We start from the raw sequence: 17,624 nt of genomic DNA, 5'->3' as shown, positions 1-17,624 counted from the left end.
CTCCATCTTCTTGGTGGGTCTCGCTGCTCCGGCGCTGTCATTCGACGGTGCCGCAATGACGTCACTCCCACGCATGCGCACGGGAACCGCCACTCGCGGCATATCGCCGTTAACAGCGGTGTGCTCAGTGCGCCTGCGCGCCGCTGTCTACGATGCACAGCGGTGCCTGTCTTTTGGCAAATATCTCCTAAACCGTGTAGGTTTAGGAGATATTTCTTGGACCTACAGGTAAGCCTTAATCTAGGCTTACCTGTGGGTCAAAGTGGTAAGTAAGGGTTTACAACCACTCTAAGGTCTGGCTTGTAGCCTAGGAGTTGAAATTTTGAGCCCTGGTTAGAGCTGCACAATTCTGGATAAAATGAGATTCACAATTTTTTGGTTTAGAATAAAGATCACGATTCTGAACTTTTTATTTTAAAGTTTTACAACCCCTGAACATTAGGTTATCAAACAAGATGGCAATAAAATAAGACACAATACTCTTTGCTTCAATCAAGTTTAAAGAAATGTAAAAAGAAAAATAATGTAATGTGTAAAGAAAACCTTTCCTGTTGGATGGAACTTTTGTACTCCAGTAGTTCTTTGGCTCCAAGTGGACTCTATTCTATTCTGATTCAAAGATCTTTATCTACAATTTGTTCTGGTGAACATCTATGAGGCTGTTATCGGTACAAATCTGATCACTTTATTTCCTCACGAGTTTGATCTTTCTGATTCAATTCATGCTATTCGTGGAATTTGAGGTTTATTTATGTATCCATCTTATTAGCCCTCCTGTGGTCCATCTTTGTGAGCGTGCATTTTAGTTTGGGGACTCCGATACTGGGATTCCATCTGCTGACCACCATTTTTGTTGGTTCAGATATTTGGTTAACATTATCCAGCGGCAATTTTTTGTTCATTCATATACCCTAAATACTCCTGAAGAAGCTGAACAAGCGAAACATGTAGAGTGACATATTATGGAATGATCAGTTGTTTTATGGTTTCACCATTCTAGTGAAATTATGAACTGTATCCTTTATGTTGATAATAATATTGTTTTTATTGTTTGTAAATAATTTTTTTTTTTTTACTTTGAGCTTAATGCTTATGTCACCTTAATCAACTATATAGTTTAACACCTTAAAAGTCCCGGGGTTTTGTTTCGAAACCCCAGTGTCCCTCCTTGCTTTGTTTAAAAAAAAAGTTATATTAGGGTTTTTTTTTTTTTTTTTTATCGCCAATCCCAATCACCGATTACCTCCCGCAACTTGTTTGTTTACACCTCAGCTGTCAGCAATGGTACAAAGCATTGAAAAAGTGAATATCGCCTCGGTACACGTTTAGCTGTAATATAAGCTTTACTACTGCATTATCCAGTGTAGTGCGGGCACAGCTTCACTCCATGGGAAAATCATTTTTTTTTACCCGGATTTGAGCTTTAAAGTGGTTGTAAACCCGGAAATAAAAAATAATAAAAGAACAAACCCTGTAGGACAAAGGCATAATGAGCATTCTGGCTCATTATGAACTATAAAGGGAGAGTCGGGAGGGGATTATGATGGTGCTTTGCAGATAATAATGGAAACCGTAAGTATATAAAAAGTAAAATGTATTTAAACATGATTAAAAACCAAACAGATCAAGTCGTTGAGTTTTATTATACATCTCCATTATGGTGGTCATAAGAGGGATTGCAGTTGTACACAGGTTAAGCATTCATATGATATCCCGACATGTTTCGACTTATGGCTTCATCAGGGGATTAACGAATCGACCAGAAAACACTAGAGTCTATACAAGTGAATACAAAATACAATATCCAAAAACATATAAAGAAATACACACCGGTATATATTTATATAAGGAAATAATTAAATATAACTAATTATGAAATACTTACTTTAGATCGATGCTGTTGCCGCACCGCTGTAACCGGCGACAGGTCTCCCGGAAGTTATTTCCGGGTTCGCGGGCTCTGACGCTGTGATTGGCCTGAGCCGCGATGACGTCAATCCTGCGCATGCACGTGGGAGCTGCTGGCATGGCTACTGAAGAAACAGCACGAGCGAGCCGTTTCTTCAGTGCGCATGTGCCAGTAGTCGGCGCAAGCGTATATGGTACATATCTTATAAACCGTGCAGGTTTAGGAAATATTTACAATACTTACAGATAAGCCTTATTATAGGCTTACCTGTAGGTACAAGTGGTGTAACGGAGTTTACAACCACTTCAAAGGTTTTTACAAGTGGTGTAACGGAGTTTACAACCACTTCAAAGGTTTTTACAAGTGGTGTAACGGAGTTTACAACCACTTCAAAGGTTTCTTACCTGGAGTTCCCACCAGTAACCATACTTTGTTACAGATTAAAAACACAAAACCACTCCCTCCAGAAGCAGCGTTGTTATCCTGTTGTGTGCAACTCCTTGGGCTGCCTGTCAAGTCTCTTGTTTGCTTCATCCATATATTATCCATTGTACCTGGAAAGAAGGAATTTTTCAGTGCATTCCAGTTATCCACTCACCGGAATGTGATCACATTTTCCAAAACACACTCAGTTCATTCATCATGTTCCTGTAGATTAAACAGCTCAGTCTTACCTCTTCTTTTTTTTTTCTCTGCAGTGAAAAAATTTGCCCAGGATCGCATCGCCCCACTTGTAAAAACTATGGACGCCAACTCAAAAATGGATGACTCCATCATACAGGGCATGTTTGAACTTGGGGTTGGTATGATTGTTTGCTCTCTAATAATATCTGAGAATTTGTGACAAAAAAACAAGGATTAACGTATCGCCGATAAATGCAAATATAGTACTCATTATTAACCACTTAAGGACCGAGCCTCTTTCTGAGATTTGTTGTTTGCAAGTTAAAAACGTATTTTTTTGTGCTGGAAAATTACTTAGAGCCCCCAAACATATATATATATATATATATATATATAATTATAAATGTGTGGACAGCCTTCCCAGAAGTTGAAGCTGTTATAGCTGCAAAGGGTGGGCCAACTCAATATTGAACCCTGTGAACTAATGCCCCGTACACACGGGTCGGACATACCGACTACAAAATCCATCAGATTTTTTCTGACGGATTTTGCCCCAAACTTGTCTTGCATACACACGGTCGCACAAAGCTGTCGGAAAATCCGATCATTCAGAACGCGGTGACGTAGAACACGTACGACGGGACTATAAAGAGGGCAGTAGCCAATAGCTTTCATCTCGTAATTTTATTCTGAGCATGCGTGGCACTTTGTCCGTCGGAAATGTCTACACGCGATCGGATTTTGTTGTCGTAAAAATTTTTTTAGATCCAGATCTCAAACTTTGCGTGTCGGAAATTCCGACGGAAAAAGTACGATGGAGCCCAAACACGATCGGATTTTCTGACAACAAGATCCGATCGCACATTTTCCGTGGCAAAGTCCGTCCGTATGTACAGGGCATAAGACTGGGATGCCAAGTTCATGTGTGTGTGTGTAAATGCAGGCGCCCCAATACTTTTGGTAATATACACTTTGGTAATAGACACTGGGTTGTTTCCAAGTGGAAAACAATGCTGGGCAGGTTTTTGCCCCTTTTCAGTTGTCCATAACCACCGTTTTAGTTTTGGGGCTTCTTTTGGAAACTGGGAGAAAATAGGATTTCTTTTACTCATCAGAACATCATTTTGTCACAGAGCTTATGGGAGGACACAGCTCCCTTCTCTCTGATGTTTCTTTTTATGTGTTGACATGTTACCACAGATGGGGTGATTTTTATAGATGGGTGTATTTCGCTTTCCCCCCCTCGTTCACAGTTTGATATTTCTGACCTGTGTACATGTGCAGGGGCATAGCCCAGTCTATTATTATCTAGTGGTAGCAAACTTTAAAAGAAGACTAGTTAGGAGAAAAACACGTAGGCTTCTCTTGAAAATGCTAGTTGCCTGTCTGTCTCTGGGTTTAATTTTTTGATATGGGAGTGCAGAGCTCCAAAGTAATCACCTCTCCTAAGAACAACTGTCTCTGCAATCAGGCAGGGTGCTGGCTCTGTTTGCAACAGAGATAATGGAAGAAATAGAACGCTGGATAGCCAAACTCCCAAAAAGTTCCCCTTTATTAAAAAAAATGGATATCAAAGCATCACAAGGCAATACAGACTAAGACCCCTTTCACACTGGGGCGTTTTCTAGGCGATTTAGCATTAAAAAAGCGCATGTAAAGCGCTTGAAAGAAGACTCATCTGCAATCCCAATGTGAAAGCCCGAGTGCTTTAAAGTGGAGGGCCACCCTGAAAAAAAAAAGCATTAATATTATAAAAAAAATGTAAAAAATTTTTTTTTTTTTTTACCTGGTCAGAAATCGCTGTTGCTAGGCAGTCTTCCTAATCTGCCTTCTTCCTGCTCCTCGGTGATCTTCCGTCTTCTGATTAATGGGGTGCGCTGTGTTCTGGGAACTGTGTGTTCCCTAACACAGCGCGTCCCATTCATGAAGCGCCGCGCGACTCGCGCATGCGCAGTAGGAAACGGGCAGTGAAGCCGCAAGGCTCCACTGCCTGTTTCCTTTAGTACGAATGGCGGCGCTGGGACCCCGAGAGCCAAGGAGAGGTAAGTCTCCTTATTAAAAGTCAGCAGCTACTTTTTTTTTAGCTGCTGACTTTTAAAGAAAATTTTTTATAGCTGAAACACCGCTTTAAGAGCCCTTTCACACTGCCAGCGCCCACAAAAAGGTTCTTAAAGCGCCGCTTAAACTAGCGGCGCTTTACCAGCGTTTTTCGAGCGCTAGTGGGGAGCTTTTAACCCCTGCTAGTGGTCAAATAAAGGGTTAAAAGCGCCCACAAATCGCCACTGCCAAAAGTGCTTTGCAGGCGCTTTTCAGTCATTTTGCAGGCGCTTCCCATTTATTTCAATGGGAAGGAGCGCTTTAGGAGCGGTGTATTCGCCGCTCCAAAAGCACTGCAAAGAAGCTGCTTGCAGGACTTTTTTTTGACGACCTGCCAGCGCAGTGCCTCAGTGTGAAAGCACTCGGGCTTTCACATTGGGATTGTAGTTGCGGCTTCTTTCAGGCGCTTTACAGGCACTTTTTTTTTAAGCTATAGCGCCTGGAAAAATGCCCCAGTGTGAAAGGGATCTCAGTGTGAAAGCACTCGGGCTTTCACATTGGGATTGCAGATGAGGCTTCTTTCAAGCGCTGTACAGGTGCTTTTTTTAACGCTAAAGCGCCTGAAAAACGCCCAGTGTGAAAGGAGTCAAACGGCACAGGTGTTGACGCGTTTCACACCAGATATGAGGCTTAGTCATAGCTATTGGAGTTCAGTTATCCAGTTTCTATTTCTTCCTCCATTATCTCTGTTGGAAACAGAGACAGCACCCTGCCTGATTGCAGAGACAGCTGTTCTTAGGAGAGGTGATTACTTTGGAGCGGTGCACTCACATATCAAAGTATTGAACCCAGAGAAAGCCAGGCAACTAGCAACTAGCACCAGCTTTCTATTTCTTCCTTCCTTCAATACTTTGATCACTGACCAGGAAAAAATGCATAGCAAAGAGAACTCGGAGTGTCAATGTTACATCTGAGTAGTTAACATTTTCAGAAAGAAGTCAGGAACCTGCTATTTCTGTTATGACCGGTCTCCTTTAAATGCATTGGTTGTCAGCAGCAAAGGCTTATTATTACGAAGTGATAGGTGCTCATGTACACGAAGGGTACAGTTGTGTGCGTTTTCAACCATTTAACTGAATATATTTGCTTATCTTCTATCTTTCAGCTAATGGGTGTAGAGGTGGATCCTAAGTATGGAGGCACTGGTTCAACATTTTTCTCCAACATTCTGGTGATCGAGGAGTTGGCTAAAGTGGACCCATCCGTGTCGATTGTCTGTGACATCCAGAACACACTCATCAATGCCTTGTTCGTGAGACTGGGGACAGAACGGCAGAAAGACACCTACCTGCCCAGGTTGTGCAAAGACATGGTGAGAAACCGTTATGCCTTGTACACATGATAGGATTTTCCAACAACAAATGATGGATATGAGCTTGTTGTCCGAAAGTCCGACCGTGTGTATCCTCCAACGAACATTTGTTGTCGGAATGTACGTACGTGTTGTACGTCACTGCGTTTTTGACGTTTGGAATTTGTGACAACATTTGTGTGACCGTGTGTATGCAAGACAAGTTTGAGCCAACATCCTTCAGAGAAAAATCCACGGTTTTGTTGGCAGAAAATTCTATCGTGTGTACAGGGCATTAATTGCCTCAGTTATGGGATCTAGTGAACTTTCAGATCTGTGTAGATACAGACCGTTGTCTGCTCCCACCCCGGAGGAACCTCACCAACTATGACACTGCATTCCCGATCCGTGTCAGTTGATTTGTAAAGCCACACAATCGGATTTTCCAATGGGAAATGTGTGATGAGAAGCTGTTGGCGGAAAATCCGACCGCGTGTATGTTTCATCGGACAATTGTTGGCCAACTTTCCGTGGACAAATGTTGGATGGCAGGTTTATAAATTTTTTCCACGGACAAATGTCTGTTATGGGATTTTCCTCAGACAAGGTCCAAAGTACAAACAGGCATGCTCAGAAGCAGAAGCGGTCGGTCTTGTAAACTAGTGCTCGTAATGGAAGATTAATTCATGGAAAATTAACAATCGTGACGCGGCAAATTATGAAATCTCGAAATGCAGCGCACAATTCTCTTCTTTAACCACCTAAGGACCGCCTTATGCCGATGCGCAAGTCACGCTGTGCGATACCACTGGTCCCTGCTGTCTTCTGGGACCTGTGTGTCTCCCAGAAGACAGCGAGGTGGACAGAGGAGGCACCAGATATGGCATAGATGCTGCAGATATCTATGCCCGAAAGTGGGAGCAAATACCTGGACAGGTATCTGCTTCCCCCCTCCCCCCCAAATGTGACACCGGAGGGAGGAGGATTCCAAAAAGTGGAATTTCCATTTTTGATTGGAACTCCGCTTTAAGTACTTGCAAGCCCCTTTTTGCAGGTATAGCTATGTAAAACATTAAAAATAAGGGCCTATACTGTTTAAAATCCAGTAATACACTCTCACCCTACTCTGCACATGCTCAGTTGCTCAGCATTTTTAGGTAGTGCTGAGTTTGTAGAGGGCGATCTGCTGACAAGCCTTAAAGTGGAAATAAACCCTCAAATCCTTTACAGCCAAGGAAACTGCTTCTGTTTGAACTGCAACTGCCATGGTGCTGCTGTACATGTGATCAGTTAGGCCTCTTTCACACTGGGGCAGTGCGGACGTCGGCGGTATTTTTAGTGGCGTTTTAGCGGTGATCTGCGGCTGCTAGCCGAAAAAGGTGGTTTTTTTTTGCCGGTATAGCCGTGCTGCCCCATTGATTTCAATGGGTAGGAGCAGTGAATACACCACTCCTTCACCGCTCCAAAGATGCAGCTAGCAGAACTTTTCTCACCGTCCTGCTAGCGCACCGCTCCAGTGTGAAAGCCCTCCGGCTTTCACACTGGAGTGAAAGGGGACGGTTTTTTCAGGAGCTATTTTTAGCACTGTAGCGCCTGAAAACCACCTCAGTGTGAAAGGGTCCTTAGGACACCAGCCATTTGATGATTAAACAGTTTGGTTGAGGACACAATCAAATCAAACTGTTTTTTTTTTTTTTTTTTTTTTTTTTTTTTTTTGGTAAATCGATGGTTTTAGTTCCACTTTGATGTACAGCTGGAGCTTTGGGCTTCAGCAAAATGGCAGCCTCCGGCAGGAAGAATCGGGAGCATTGCCCTGGAGGCAAATTACAACACACATCCTTTTGGAAACATAATTATTAATGTGGAATGTATGTTCCTTGCTAAAGAATGTTATGTTTTACCAAGTATGGGTAAAGTTCCACTTTAAGATTTTTTTAACGTAACATTAGGAAGAAGGGGGTGAGGCTTTGAATCAAATCTTCCGCCTGTTACCCTGAACCAGCAACGTCTAGTATTGCTTTTAATTTCTCAATAGCTGAGCCCTGTCTGTGTGAAAGAAGATTAATACAGAACAGGGATCTGCAATTAGCGGACCTCCAGCTGTTGCAAAACTACAAGTCCCATGGTGTCTCTACCTCTGGGTGTCATGCTTGTGTCTGTCAGAGTCTTGCTGTGCCTCATGGGACTTGTAGTTCTGCAACAGCTGGAGGTCCGCTAATTGCATATCCCTGATATAGAAGGTTAAACACATTCAGTCATTTTTTTCAACTTTCCATCTATTAAATCCTCTGCCCTTGCTGTTTTAACTTTGGATAGTGAAAAAAAAAAAAAAAATTCTGCCCACTTCCTGTTTCTTGTCTGGTCATTAGCCTAGGCTTATGACATCCATGCACAGCTCTCTCTCTCTCACTCTTGTTTAAGTTTGCCAGGAAGGGAGGGGGGATGAGTTATGAGAGGGCCAATGAGAGCTGCAGAACTGGAGGTGTGTGTCTGTGTAAATCCAGGAAGTGAACAGGCAGCAGCTTCAGCTGCCCACAGTTAAAATGGCTGCAGCCAGACAAAGTGGAGGGAGATTTCTGCAGCATCTTTGGCAAGTACAGAATCACAGTATATATGAAATAATATGCAAAGTGTTTGGAGGGAAGCTTCAGAATGGCAAAGATGTTTTTATTACTAATTATGTGAGCCGACTACAGTTCCTCTTTAACTGCTTTACTTTTTGTCCTGTTCAGTGTTGTTAGAAGCATGCAGATGGTTGAAGATGAAGTTACATTTTTACTGTTTTTCCCAGGTGGGCAGTTTCTGCCTTTCAGAAGCCGGTTCCGGCAGTGATGCTTTCTCCTTGAAGACCACAGCTCAGAAACACAAAGATTACTATGTGATCAACGGCTCCAAAATGTGGATCAGTAATTCCGAGCAGGCCGGAGTCTTCCTCGTCATGGCCAACGCTGATGTCTCCGCAGTGAGTTCTCTGGTTGTAGCTGTCATACCTGCTCTTTTTTACTGGGGAAAACACATGATTTAACCACTTCAATACCGGGCCTATTCTGGCACTCCTCTCCTACATGTAAAAATCTTCTTTTTTTTTGCTAGAAACTTACTCAGAAACCCCAAACATATATTTTTTTTCTAGCAGACGCCCTGGGGAATAAAATGGCAGTCAGTGCAACTTTTTATCTCGCACAGTATTTGCGCAACAATTTTTTTCAAACGCGTTTAAAATAAAACAAAAAAAAACGGTTTCATGATTTAAAAAATAACACAACGGTAAAGTTAGCCAAATTTTTTTGTATAATGCCAAAGATGTTACGCCGAGTAAATAGATACCCAGAATGTCACGCTTTAAAATTGCGCACACTTATGGAATGACGCTAAACTTCAGAACGAGAGCTGCACCACCCCACCGTCATTTGACAGTGGGCGGGCAGCAAGTAGTTAAAGTATTCTTTGGAGTTTGGCTTCAATTAGTTGGTGTATCTAAATCTGCTAGTACATCTAACACTCCCCTCCTCCCCAGACTGACAATTCTGCTGTCTGAGGGTGCCCTCTGCACTTTCACCCAGAGTGGGCTCACTTTAATACAGGAGGTGTGTTACTGGTCAGATCACCAGGTGCAAACAGAGAGAAAAGCCTTAGCCCTTGTACACACGGTCGGACATTCCGACAACAAAATCTGTCTGATTTTTTCAGACGGATTTTGTCCGAAACTGGTGTTGCATACACACGGTCGGACAAAGCTGTCGGAAAATCTGATCGTTCATAACGTGATGACGTTCGTTCGTTACGACGGGACTACATTCAGGCTAGTAGCCAATAGCTTTGGTGTAGGAATTTGATCTGAGCATGCGTGGCGCTTTGTCCGATCGGAATTCTCTACAAACCATCGGACAAAGTCCGATCGAATCATGTTGTCTGAAAATTTTATATCCAGCTCTCAAACTTTGTTGGTCGGATATTCCGACGGAAAAAGTCTGATGTAGCCCAGACACAGTCGGATTATCCGACAACACGGTCCGATCGGACATTTTCCGTCAGAATGTCCGACCGTGTGTACAAGGGCTTAGAAAAGAAAACAAATGCAGTCTCCATTCTAAGGATTGGTAAGCTGCAATATATTACTTTTTGGATTTAATATCGCTTTAATGGCCCTGTAATCTACTTTTTTTTTTTTCCTTCATTAAATCATTTTTACTATGTTTTCCTGCCTCATTGAAACATCCTCTGTGAGCTCCTGAACCTCTCCCCTCCCCCTGCCTCCCCCCCCCCCCCTCACTTCCATTGGAATTGGTTTGGAATGAGCAGTGCATGTTAGTTGTGATCATGCACGCTGCTCTAAGCACGCTACACAACCCACAGTCTATAGCAAATCTCAGGAGAAGTCAAGAGAAGGTGGCTACATTCCTACATACAGTGGTCCGCAGAGAAATGAACGTAGCCACCCTCCAACAGGAAGTCAGATCACAGAAGCAAAACAAAGGAATTTTGGCATTTGGAGCCTCAGAGCAATAGAAGGTCCCTTTTATTTATCTGTATAAGCTGATCATATACAGGCGCATCTTATAAAATTAGAATATCATCAAAAAGTTTATTTCAGTATTTCAATTCAAAAAGTGAAATTAATATATTTTATACAGATGCATTACATGCAGAGTAATATATTTCAAGCATTTCTTTCTTTCTTTTCATTTTGATGATTATGGCTTACAGCTAGTGACAACCCCAAATTCAGTAGCTCAGAAAATTAGAATATTACATAAAACCAATAAAAAAAACAAATTTTTAATACAGAAATGTTGGTTTACTGAAAAGTATATCCATGTACAGTATAGTGTGCGCTCAGTATTTGGTCGGGGGTCCTTTTTGCATGAATTACGACATCAATGCGACGTGGCATGGAAGCGATCAGCCTGTGGCACTGCTGAGATGTTATGGAAGCCCGGGTTGCTTTGATAGCGGCCTTCAGCTCATCTGCATTGTTGGTGTCTCATCTTCCTCTTGATAATACCCCACAGATTCTCTATGAGGTTTAGGTCAGGTGAGTTTGCTGACCAATCAGGCACACTGATAACATGATCATTAAGCCAGGTATTGGTACTTTTTGGAAGTGTGGGCAGGTGCCAAGTCCTGCTGGAAAATGAAATCCGCATCTCCATAAATCTGATCAGTGGAGGGAAGTATAAAGTGCTCTAGAATTTCCTGGTAATGATTTGGGTCAGTGATGATTTGGGGAGCCATGCCATCTTCTGGTGTTGGTCCACTGTGTTTTATCAAGTCCAAAGTCAGTGCAGCCCTCTACCGGGAAATTCTAGAGCACTTCATGCGTCCCTCTACTGACCAGCTTTATGGAGATGCTGATTTCATTTTTTCAGCACCTGCCCACACTGCCGTAAGTACCAATACCTGGTCTGATGATCATGGTATCACTGTGCTTGATAGGCCAGCACACTCGCCTAACATAAACCCTATAAAGAATCTGTGGGGTATTGTCAAGAGGAAGAAGAGACACCAGACTCAACAATGCAGATGAGCTGAAGGCCGCTATCAAAGCAACCTGGGCTTCCATAACACCTCAGCAGTGCCACTGGCTGATCACTTCCATGCCACGCCTCATTGATGCAGTGATTCATGCAAAAGGAGCCCCGACCAAGTATTGAGTGCACACTATACTGTACATGGACAGACTTTTCAGTAAGCCAACATTTTTGTATTAACCACTTTAATACCTTAGGGTGTCATATGACGTCCTTGACTTGAGTGGGGATATCTGAATGATGCCTACAGCTACAGGCATCATTCAGATATCATTCTTTCCAGGCGGCAATTCTGTGCACGTTAACCACTTAAGCCCCAGACCATTTTGCAGCTAAAGGTCCAAGGCCCCTTTTTGCGATTCTGCACTGTGTCGCTTTTTTTTTTTTTTTTTTTTTTTTTTGCTACTTCAGCGAATTAATCAGCGAGGTGTCAATCAACTCAACGTTCATTATAATTTACCTCGTCTTAACATCACATCATTGTAGCTCTTCTTTTTAATAAACCTTTTCAGTCAAAAACTTTATTCATTTATACATTAAAAGAGCCAAAAGAAGGGAAAAACCACCAAGTCATCCTATAATATCCCTTTAAAATTTACCCCTTAACTTCCTTCGCCATATATCTTCACTTAAATTTATTCCCCTCCCCCCTAACCCTCTCTTTTTTTCCATCTTCATTGTGGGTACAAAGAGAGGAGGTAAACGACCCGTATCCTACGGCAAGACTTCAAGTATCAACTCTCGTTCGTGTCTCCTCCTCTCTTTGTCCCTATAAACTCTCTTTTACCCCCCTCCCTCCCCCCTCCCTGTTCCTGGTTTCTATCCCTCAGGGTTCTACTTTAAACCTCACTTCCGCTATACCTTTCCCATATTTATACCTGCGTTATTTCCTCCACATATCGCCAAGATTTTTTAAATTTTTCCCATAGGTCCCATTTCCTGCCCCTCTCCTCCTTTATGGCTGCTGCCTCTTCTCCGCCCTCATCAATTTCCATATATTGTATTTCGGTTACCCGACGAATCCAGTCCTGGATTTTGGGGCATTCTTTTTCTCTCCATTTTCTCGGGATAAGGTTTTTTGCGGCGTCTAATAAAATAGGGACTAATGATGCTTTATATTGGTTAATTGTCTCCTCTGTCCCGTGAAATAACACAGTCCATGGGTCCTCTCTAATCGTTTTTCCCGTGACCACCTTTATTAGTTCTAATATCTTTTTCCAATAATCTCGTATTTTGGGGCAATCCCACCATATATGGCCCGTACTCCCAATTGACTTACATCCTCGCCAGCACTCCGGCGACTGATCGTTTCTAAACCTACTGAGTTTATCAGGGGTGGCGTACCACCTTGCTATACATTTGTAGTTTGTTTCTATTAATTTATTCCCTCCCCCCGCAAAGTGAATTAAAGTTAATATTTTCTTTCTAATTTGGGTATTACATTGTACCCCCAAATCTTTTTCCCACTTTTTAAAGAATGCCGGTTCCTCCAGTTCATCCCCCTCTGAAAATATTTTATAAATCGAACCAATATTTTTTCTTTTTTTTTTTGTTGTTTTATCCTGCTGACACAGTTGTTCGAAGGGTCCTAATTCTTCCTTACTCCGTAGAGGATGGGGAAGCTTTAAAACAAATGTTCTTAACTGGAGGTACCGCCATTCATCCAACCTCATTAAATCTGTGTCTTCTCTTAGTACTTGAAATGTGATTAAATTATCTTCTACTAATATATCTTTTAATTGTGCATTATCTTTTACAATCCAGTTTCCCCCTATTTCTCGTTGCCCTGGAGGGAAGTAAACATTGTCTTTCAAATAGATCAACGGTGAATTATAATTCAATTTTTTTTGCGTGTGCAATTGGTCCCATAGTTTGAAAACTAATCGTGTAATTTTGTGAGTGTTTAAGCCTAAAGTCCTATATTGTGGCGGATTCCAAATTATTCTTCCTAAAAGTGTTTGTGAAAGTGTATTTTCAATACCTACCCACCTTTTATCCTTTACCGCTTTCGCCCAGTCTACCACCCGTGACAGTACTATAGCCTTATAGTATCTTTTTAAATCTGGGGCTGCCACCCCCCCTTGATCTTTCCCTCTCCTTAATACCGCGTACGAAATTCTCGATTTTTTATTCTGCCATATAAACTTAGCTATAATCTTCCTTAAAACTGAAAAATAAGTCGCAGGGAGTGCAATGGGCATCATTTGAAATTTATATGTTATCTTCGGAACTAAAATAATTTTTACCACATTTATCCGACCTAACCACGAAAGATGGCTAGCAGAGATTTTCTTTATTTCGCTCTTAATTTCGTCTAATAAAGGGATATAGTTTTTTAGGTATAATCTTCTTAAATTATTCAACAGGAGGACCCCCAGATATTTAATTTCTTTACGCCAGGGAAAGAAGAATTGTGCTCTTAATCTCTCCTCTTCTTGTTTGCAGATGTTTATATTTAAAGCTTCTGATTTACCAAGGTTGATTTTTAAGTTGGAAATCTGTCCGAACTCTTCCAGTATTTTTAACAAATTCGGGATCGTAATCCTGGGATTTGTAATGAAGAAAAGCACATCGTCCGCATAAGCGGCTAATTTGTGTTCCTCTTGCCCTATTCTAATCCCTGTGATATCTGGGTTATTACGAATTGCGGCCAGCAGGGGTTCAAGGGAGATCACAAACAATAGGGGCGACAATGGACACCCCTGTCTGGTCCCGTTGCTCATTTGCAGCAGAGTCGAAAATTCTCCATTGACCTTGACCGTCGCTTGTGGGTTCTTATATAATGCCTTGATCCAATATATCATCCTCGGGCCCACCCCAATCTCTTCTAGTGTTTCTAGCATGAGTCCCCAGTCTACCCTGTCAAATGCTTTTTCAGCATCAATTGACAGGAATAGACCTGGGGACCCACTGTCTTTTAAAGCTTGGGTGAGGAGTAAGGCCCTTATTCCGTTGTCCCTGCCCTCTCTCTCAGGGACAAACCCGACCTGGTCCGGATGGATCAGTTTTGTCATGTTTTTTTTTAATCTTGCGGCAATTACTTTAGCATATAATTTTACGTCCGTGTTTAGGAGCGCAATAGGCCTATAGCTACCGCAAAGAGTCTGATCTTTCCCCTCTTTCGGAATTAAAGTAATCTCTGCCCGTAATGATTCCCTCCCCATATCGAAGTCAGTGCCTAATCCATTAAAATATTTGCACAAGTGGGGGACTAAAAGTTCCTTAAATTTTTTATAATACGAAATTACGAACCCATCCGGACCCGGGCTCTTCCCTGAGGCTGTCTCTTTTAAGGCCTTATAGATTTCTTCTTCAATGATGGGACTCTCCATGTCCTCCCTCTCCCCGTCTGTTAAGCGGGGCATTTTGGCTTTTCTTAAAAACTCTTTCATTTTCTCTTTTTGCCCTGTTCCCTGTTCTCCTCTCTTATCTACATTGTACAAGGCCTCATAATATTGTTTGAATACTTCTGCTATTTTCCCAGACGTGTATACCATTTTACCCTTCTTATCCTTTATTTTGTCGATGAAATTGACCCCTCTTTTGCTTTTCACTTGTCTCGCTAAATTTTTTCCTATTTTATTTTCCCAATAGTACCTTTCTCTGGCTCTACCTAAAAGTGCCCTTCTAGTTTCTTCCTCATAGATATCTTTAAGTTCCTCTCTCTTATTGATCAATCGATGAAAGGTCTCCTGTTGTTGGCCCCCTTGCATTTTATGCTTCTGCTCCAGACTATAGACCTCTCTCATTAACTTCTCCTTTTCTTCTTTTTTTTCCTTTTTTTTTCTGGACCCTATAGCTATAAGGATACCCCTGACATATGCCTTATGGCCCTCCCATAGGGCAGCTCCCGATACCTCTTCTGTACTATTTGTTCTAAAATAGAATTCAATCTCTTTCTGTATGATATCCACCACTTTCTTATCACAAAAGAGCTCCTCATTTAACCTCCAGGAGTAGGGGCGTCTCTGTGTCCCAGGTATCTTCAGCTTCATTACAACTGGGGAGTGATCTGAGAAAGTTGCAATTTCTATTTTCGTTTCTGAGACCAACTCCAGTAACCTATGATCAACCAAGAAATAGTCCAGCCTGGTGTACGTCCCGTGCACTGGGGAGAAAAACGTGTAATCCTTTGTTTTTTCATGATGTATCCTCCATACATCTATCAGTTGACTACTCCTCAACTGGAGTTTTAATTTTTTTATATTTTTCATATTTCTCCCCCTTGCACCGGACGTACTATCAACGGCTGGATCCAAGCAAAAGTTAAGGTCCCCTGCTACTATTACCTCTCCTTTCTTGAACTCCGCAAGCCTCCCCAATGTTTGCATCAGATATCTCTCTGGGTTTTTGTTTGGGCAATATATGTTAGCTAGGGTAATCTTTCTATCTCCTATTGTCCCGTTCAGAAATAGATATCGCCCCTCTGGGTCAATCAACCTATCACAGACCTCATATTTATTGCCCTTCTTAAACCCTATAGCCACTCCCTTAGCCCTCTTAATTGGTGAGTCTCCGTAAATCCAGGATGGATAGTTTGCGGAGTGCAATTTCACATTTGTGTCTTGGGTTAAGTGCGTCTCTTGAAGAAAAATTATTTCTGCTTTATGTTGTTGTAGTTCTTTTAAGAGCTTAAACCTCTTATCTGGCGAATTCAGACCCTTAACATTATATGACATTAATTTTATCTCAGCCATCTAGGCCTTTTCTGGGAATCTTTACTCCACGCTTTTTGGTATATCTTAGTACCCCCCCAGGAACATTTCCCCCCCCTCACCCCTCTCCCTCCCCCACCCACACTCCCCCCCCTACCCACCCTCTCTGCCCGTTCCGGGCTTCTGCTTTGCATAATGAGTATTACTCACTCTGCAAGCCCAATCACCTAGGGTATGACCTTGACTGCGTCCCTCCTCCTCCCACCTCCCCAAAGACCCCAATCCCCCTCCTTCCCCCCCAACCGCACCTCCCCCCCCCCACCCCAAGATCGAAACCAAAAAAACAAAAAAAAGGAAAAATCAGGAAAAACAGACAAAGGACCATTAAGCCACTACTGAGTTGCCTACAGTTCCCCCTTCCTTCTTAATCCTTACCCCTCCCAGGGGTCTAATGGGAACAGGGGGATTGGGATTCCTATTTTATTGCAGAAGTCCTCAATTTCATCTAGGGTTTTGAGCTTAAGCGTCCTCCCCTCCTTCTGTACTACAAGGGCTGCCGGAAAACCCCAGCTATATTTTACATTTGCGTTTCTCAGTTGGTCTAATAAGGGCTTTAATCTTCTTCTGCGAGCCAGGGTTCCCGGAGCCAGGTCCTGGAAGATCTGTAACGCTACTCCATCATATTGAATTGGGGCCTGGCCTCTCAGCTTGCTCCATATCTTCGCCTTATCTTCATATTGCTGAAATTTTATTATTACGTCTCTCGGAGTTTCTTCCCTCAGTCCTTGAGGTTTCCTTATTCTGATTACACGTTCTAATTTTAACTCTAACCCTTCTTCTTTTCCCAATAAGGGATTAAATATCTTTCCCATTTTTCTGCCCAAATCTTCTCCCGATTGTTCAGGCAGTGATCTAATTCTCAGATTTTGTCTTCTGCTTTGATTTTCCTGTTCTTCTAACTTAAGCCGGGTCTCTCTGTGCGCTTCCTGCGATTTCTTTACTTGTATTTTTAATTCCGTTATTTCCCTGGCCTGTCTTCCTGTTTGATCCTCCATTTCTTCAACTCGCTTCAATAAGTGCCCCATGTCCTTCCTTACAGTTAGGATCTCGGCTTTAATTATATTTTCTAATTTTAAGAACATTTCCTGCATTTCCCCCTTTGTGGGTATCTGAGATGGGGTCTCATCTTGCTTTCGTCCCCTCTCCTGATCCCCCTCTTCTCCCGAAGAGTCTCCTCTTGCCCCCTCCGGTTTTCCAACTTCCCTCCTCCGTTCTCTCCCCCCTCTCTGATATCCCTCGAGACCTGGGCTTTTTTGACTTGTTTCTTTTAAATATTTTTGGATTGAACTGGAATTCAAGCTCTCCCTTGAGTTTTTAGGCTCGTTCGTTCTCGTATTTTTTCCCTTCATGTTTCCCTTCGTCTTTCTTTTCCCCAGGATTTCTCAGGGACCACTTTCCCAGCGGTTCTCTTGTTAGGGATTACTCTTATCTTATTACCGTGCTGCCTCAGGTTTTAC

The 17,624-nt window shown here is 42.4% G+C and overlaps 1 protein-coding gene across 1 annotated transcript in view; it reads left to right on the top strand.

Annotated features, from left to right (window-relative positions):
• ACADSB (acyl-CoA dehydrogenase short/branched chain) overlaps nucleotides 1-17,624 on the top strand; it is a 69,650-nt gene that overhangs the window by 6,067 nt on the left and 45,959 nt on the right. Inside the window, exons 3-5 of the mRNA XM_077455581.1 lie at nucleotides 2,608-2,708; nucleotides 5,736-5,942; nucleotides 8,713-8,883. Coding sequence (XP_077311707.1) covers nucleotides 2,608-2,708; nucleotides 5,736-5,942; nucleotides 8,713-8,883 — 479 coding nt within the window. The remainder of the gene's footprint in view (nucleotides 1-2,607; nucleotides 2,709-5,735; nucleotides 5,943-8,712; nucleotides 8,884-17,624) is intronic.

This window comes from Lithobates pipiens, unplaced genomic scaffold, assembly GCF_037356315.1.
Source record: "Lithobates pipiens isolate NorthernLeopardFrog02 unplaced genomic scaffold, aLitPip1_a1.2 Scaffold_25, whole genome shotgun sequence".
Classification (NCBI taxonomy): domain Eukaryota; kingdom Metazoa; phylum Chordata; class Amphibia; order Anura; family Ranidae; genus Lithobates; species Lithobates pipiens.
Note: the sequence above shows the minus strand (reverse complement) of the source record. Positions and strands in the feature narration are given on the sequence as shown.